The sequence below is a fragment of the Callionymus lyra genome, chromosome 1, assembly GCF_982586985.1.
Source record: "Callionymus lyra chromosome 1, fCalLyr1.hap1.1, whole genome shotgun sequence".
NCBI lineage: Eukaryota > Metazoa > Chordata > Actinopteri > Syngnathiformes > Callionymidae > Callionymus > Callionymus lyra.
The window spans coordinates 923176-928175 of record NC_141818.1 but is presented as its reverse complement, the minus strand read 5'-3'; the positions used below and the strand labels follow the sequence as shown (position 1 = coordinate 928175).

Here is a 5000-nt window from a genome sequence, read left to right as displayed (position 1 = left end):
TGCTAACATACTAATATGCTATAAAGGTAACAAGCTAACATGCTAGCTTGTTGCTGGATCACATGTACCTCCGACAAAGCCTTCTTGTCCTGGACTTTACTGGCTCCCAGTAGCCGAAGCACATTCTTGGCTCCCTCAGCGACGGCGTGTTCGACCCGGTAATGATGTCTGAGCTCCTCGATGCGAAGCTCGACGCCGCACAGGTCCTGGTTTCCTGCAACGTAACGACCAGATGTTGTTCTGATGCCACGAGGTGTTACTAAGAGACGTGATGGAGACACTTTGACGAGGGTTTAAGAAAAGATATTCTTAACATGGTTATAATAGACATTAATACACAGCGTTTGTTACTGTTTGTGTTGCAATTAAACTTCCGGCCTCTAGATGGCAGCAGTCGTTACGTCCTCCACAGCTTAATGAAGAATGATGACTGAGGACGAGAGGATACAGTGAGTCCAGCAGCTTTTAAAGCTGATGTTTGGACATATTTTGGTTTGAAAACAAATGAAAGTAGTTACGACTTCAAGAGTCATGTGGTCTGTAAATACTACAACACCACAGTCAAGTACTGGACAATACTACACATATATATACTTGTTACTACACTATCACAACACCAGAGTCAAGTACTGGACAATACTACACATATATATACTTGTTACTACACTATCACAACACCAGAGTCAAGTACTGGACAATACTACACATATATACTTGTTACTACACTATCAAAACACCAGAGTCAAGTACTGGACAATACTATACATATATACTTGTTACTACACTATCACAACACCAGAGTCAAGTACTGGACAATACTACACATATATACTTGTTACTACACTATCACAACACCAGAGTCAAGTACTGGACAATACTACACATATATACTTGTTACTACACTATCACAACACCAGAGTCAAGTACTGGACAATACTACACATATATACTTGTTACTACACTATCACAACACCAGAGTCAAGTACTGGACAATACTACACATATATACTTGTTACTACACTATCACAACACCAGAGTCAAGTACTGGACAATACTACACATATATACTTGTTACTACACTATCACAACACCAGAGTCAAGTACTGGACAATACTACACATATATACTTGTTACTACACTATCACAACACCAGAGTCAAGTACTGGACAATACTACACATATATACTTGTTACTACACTATCACAACACCAGAGTCAAGTACTGGACAATACTACACATATATACTTGTTACTACACTATCACAACACCAGAGTCAAGTACTGGACAATACTACACATATATACTTGTTACTACACTATCACAACACCTGAGTCAAGTACTGGACAATACTACACATATATCCTTGTTACTACACTATCACACCACCAGAGTCAAGTACTGGACAATACTACACATATATACTTGTTACTACACTATCACAACATCAGAGTCAAGTACTGGACAATACTACACATATATACTTGTTACTACACTATCACAACACCAGAGTCAAGTACTGGACAATACTACACATATATCCTTGTTACTACACTATCACACCACCAGAGTCAAGTACTGGACAATACTACACATATATACTTGTTACTACACTATCACAACATCAGAGTCAAGTACTGGACAATACTACACATATATACTTGTTACTACACTATCACAACACCAGAGTCAAGTACTGGACAATACTGTCCAGAGAGAGTTTGATCAGTAGCTCTGTGCTCTGTTGGTTTAGTCTGGAGACTCAATTGTAACAACATTATAGAATATTTACTTTAGAATTATTGTACTAAAATATCAAACTCTGTGTTAAAAAAAAAGAAGTAACATTTCAATATAGAAATGATTATAAAACATCAATAAATTTAAATAAATATTCTGACTGATCAACTGACATACGTTTATTTAAAAATGTTGCTGTTATCAACAACAACAACAACAACAGTGAAGCATCAACAACAACAACAGTGAAGCATCAACAACAACAACAACAGTGAAGCATCAACAACAACAACAACAGTGAAGCATCAACAACAACAACAACAGTGAAGCATCAACAACAACAACAGTGAAGCATCAACAACAACAACAACAGTGAAGCATCAACAACAACAGTGAAGCATCAACAACAACAGTGAAGCATCAACAACAACAACAACAGTGAAGCATCAACAACAACAACAGTGCAGCATCAACAACAACAACAGTGAAGCATCAACAACAACAACAGTGAAGCATCAACAACAACAACAGTGAAGCATCAACAACAACAACAGTGAAGCATCAACAACAACAACAACAACAACAACAACAGTGAAGCATCAACAACAACAACAACAACAGTGAAGCATCAACAACAACAACAACAACAGTGAAGCATCAACAACAACAACAACAACAGTGAAGCATCAACAACAACAACAGTGAAGCATCAACAACAACAACAACAACAACAGTGAAGCATCAACAACAACAACAACAGTGAAGCATCAACAACAACAGTGAAGCATCAACAACAACAACAACAACAACAGTGAAGCATCAACAACAACAACAACAACAGTGCAGCATCAACAACAACAGTGAAGCATCAACAACAACAACAGTGAAGCAACAACAACATCAACAACAACAACAGTGAAGCATCAACAACAACAACAACAACAGTGAAGCATCAACAACAACAACAACAGTGAAGCATCAACAACAACAACAACAACAACAACAGTGAAGCATCAACAACAACAACAGTGAAGCATCAACAACAACAACAACAGTGAAGCATCAACATCAACAACAACAACAACAACAGTGAAGCATCAACAACAACAACAACAACAGTGAAGCATCAACAACAACAACAACAGTGAAGCATCAACAACAACAACAACAGTGAAGCATCAACAACAACAACAACAACAGTGAAGCATCAACAACAACAACAGTGAAGCATCAACAACAACAACAGTGAAGCATCAACAACAACAACAACAGTGAAGCATCAACAACAACAACAGTGAAGCATCAACAACAACAACAACAGTGAAGCATCAACAACAACAACAACAGTGAAGCATCAACAACAACAACAACAACAGTGAAGCATCAACAACAACAGTGAAGCATCAACAACAACAACAGTGAAGCATCAACAACAACAACAACAGTGAAGCATCAACAACAACAACAACAGTGAAGCATCAACAACAACAACAACAGTGAAGCATCAACAACAACAACAGTGAAGCATCAACAACAACAACAACAGTGAAGCATCAACAACAACAACAGTGAAGCATCAACAACAACAACAACAGTGAAGCATCAACAACAACAGTGAAGCATCAACAACAACAACAACAACAACAGTGAAGCATCAACAACAACAGTGAAGCATCAACAACAACAGTGAAGCATCAACAACAACAACAACAGTGAAGCATCAACAACAACAACAGTGCAGCATCAACAACAACAACAGTGAAGCATCAACAACAACAACAGTGAAGCATCAACAACAACAACAGTGAAGCATCAACAACAACAACAGTGAAGCATCAACAACAACAACAACAACAACAACAACAGTGAAGCATCAACAACAACAACAACAACAGTGAAGCATCAACAACAACAACAACAACAGTGAAGCATCAACAACAACAACAACAACAGTGAAGCATCAACAACAACAACAGTGAAGCATCAACAACAACAACAACAACAACAGTGAAGCATCAACAACAACAACAACAGTGAAGCATCAACAACAACAGTGAAGCATCAACAACAACAACAACAACAACAGTGAAGCATCAACAACAACAACAACAACAGTGCAGCATCAACAACAACAGTGAAGCATCAACAACAACAACAGTGAAGCAACAACAACATCAACAACAACAACAGTGAAGCATCAACAACAACAACAACAACAGTGAAGCATCAACAACAACAACAACAGTGAAGCATCAACAACAACAACAACAACAACAACAGTGAAGCATCAACAACAACAACAGTGAAGCATCAACAACAACAACAACAGTGAAGCATCAACATCAACAACAACAACAACAACAGTGAAGCATCAACAACAACAACAACAACAGTGAAGCATCAACAACAACAACAACAGTGAAGCATCAACAACAACAACAACAGTGAAGCATCAACAACAACAACAACAACAGTGAAGCATCAACAACAACAACAGTGAAGCATCAACAACAACAACAGTGAAGCATCAACAACAACAACAACAGTGAAGCATCAACAACAACAACAGTGAAGCATCAACAACAACAACAACAGTGAAGCATCAACAACAACAACAACAGTGAAGCATCAACAACAACAACAACAGTGAAGCATCAACAACAACAGTGAAGCATCAACAACAACAACAGTGAAGCATCAACAACAACAACAACAGTGAAGCATCAACAACAACAACAACAGTGAAGCATCAACAACAACAACAACAGTGAAGCATCAACAACAACAACAGTGAAGCATCAACAACAACAACAACAGTGAAGCATCAACAACAACAACAGTGAAGCATCAACAACAACAACAACAGTGAAGCATCAACAACAACAACAGTGAAGCATCAACAACAACAACAACAGTGAAGCATCAACAACAACAACAACAGTGAAGCATCAACAACAACAGTGAAGCATCAACAACAACAACAACAACAACAACAGTGAAGCATCAACAACAACAACAACAGTGCAGCATCAACTCTGATCTAAAGCAACAGTTTCTGACGTAGACACAGAGAAACTCCAACATTTCTGGTGAACGTCGATGCGTGGCTTCCTGACTCCAGTCTCTCCTAATAAGGTGCTGCTGCAGGCTTGACCCCCACGTGACCCCGGGCGGGTCTGGAGCCTGGAGACCCAGTGTGTACACAACACACTCTGGCGCGGGTGACACACCAGAGGGAGAGTAAGAAAGTGGATTCTCAGCGA

General features: G+C 38.8%; 1 protein-coding gene across 2 annotated transcripts in view; it reads right to left on the bottom strand.

Moving 5' to 3' along the window:
- Positions 1-5000, bottom strand: part of pkn1a (protein kinase N1a) — a 60771-nt gene that overhangs the window by 23613 nt on the left and 32158 nt on the right. For both annotated transcript variants that reach the window (XM_087787028.1, XM_087787021.1), the window contains exon 6: positions 69-214. In XM_087787028.1, the coding sequence (XP_087643154.1) occupies positions 69-214 (146 nt within the window). The remainder of the gene's footprint in view (positions 1-68; positions 215-5000) is intronic.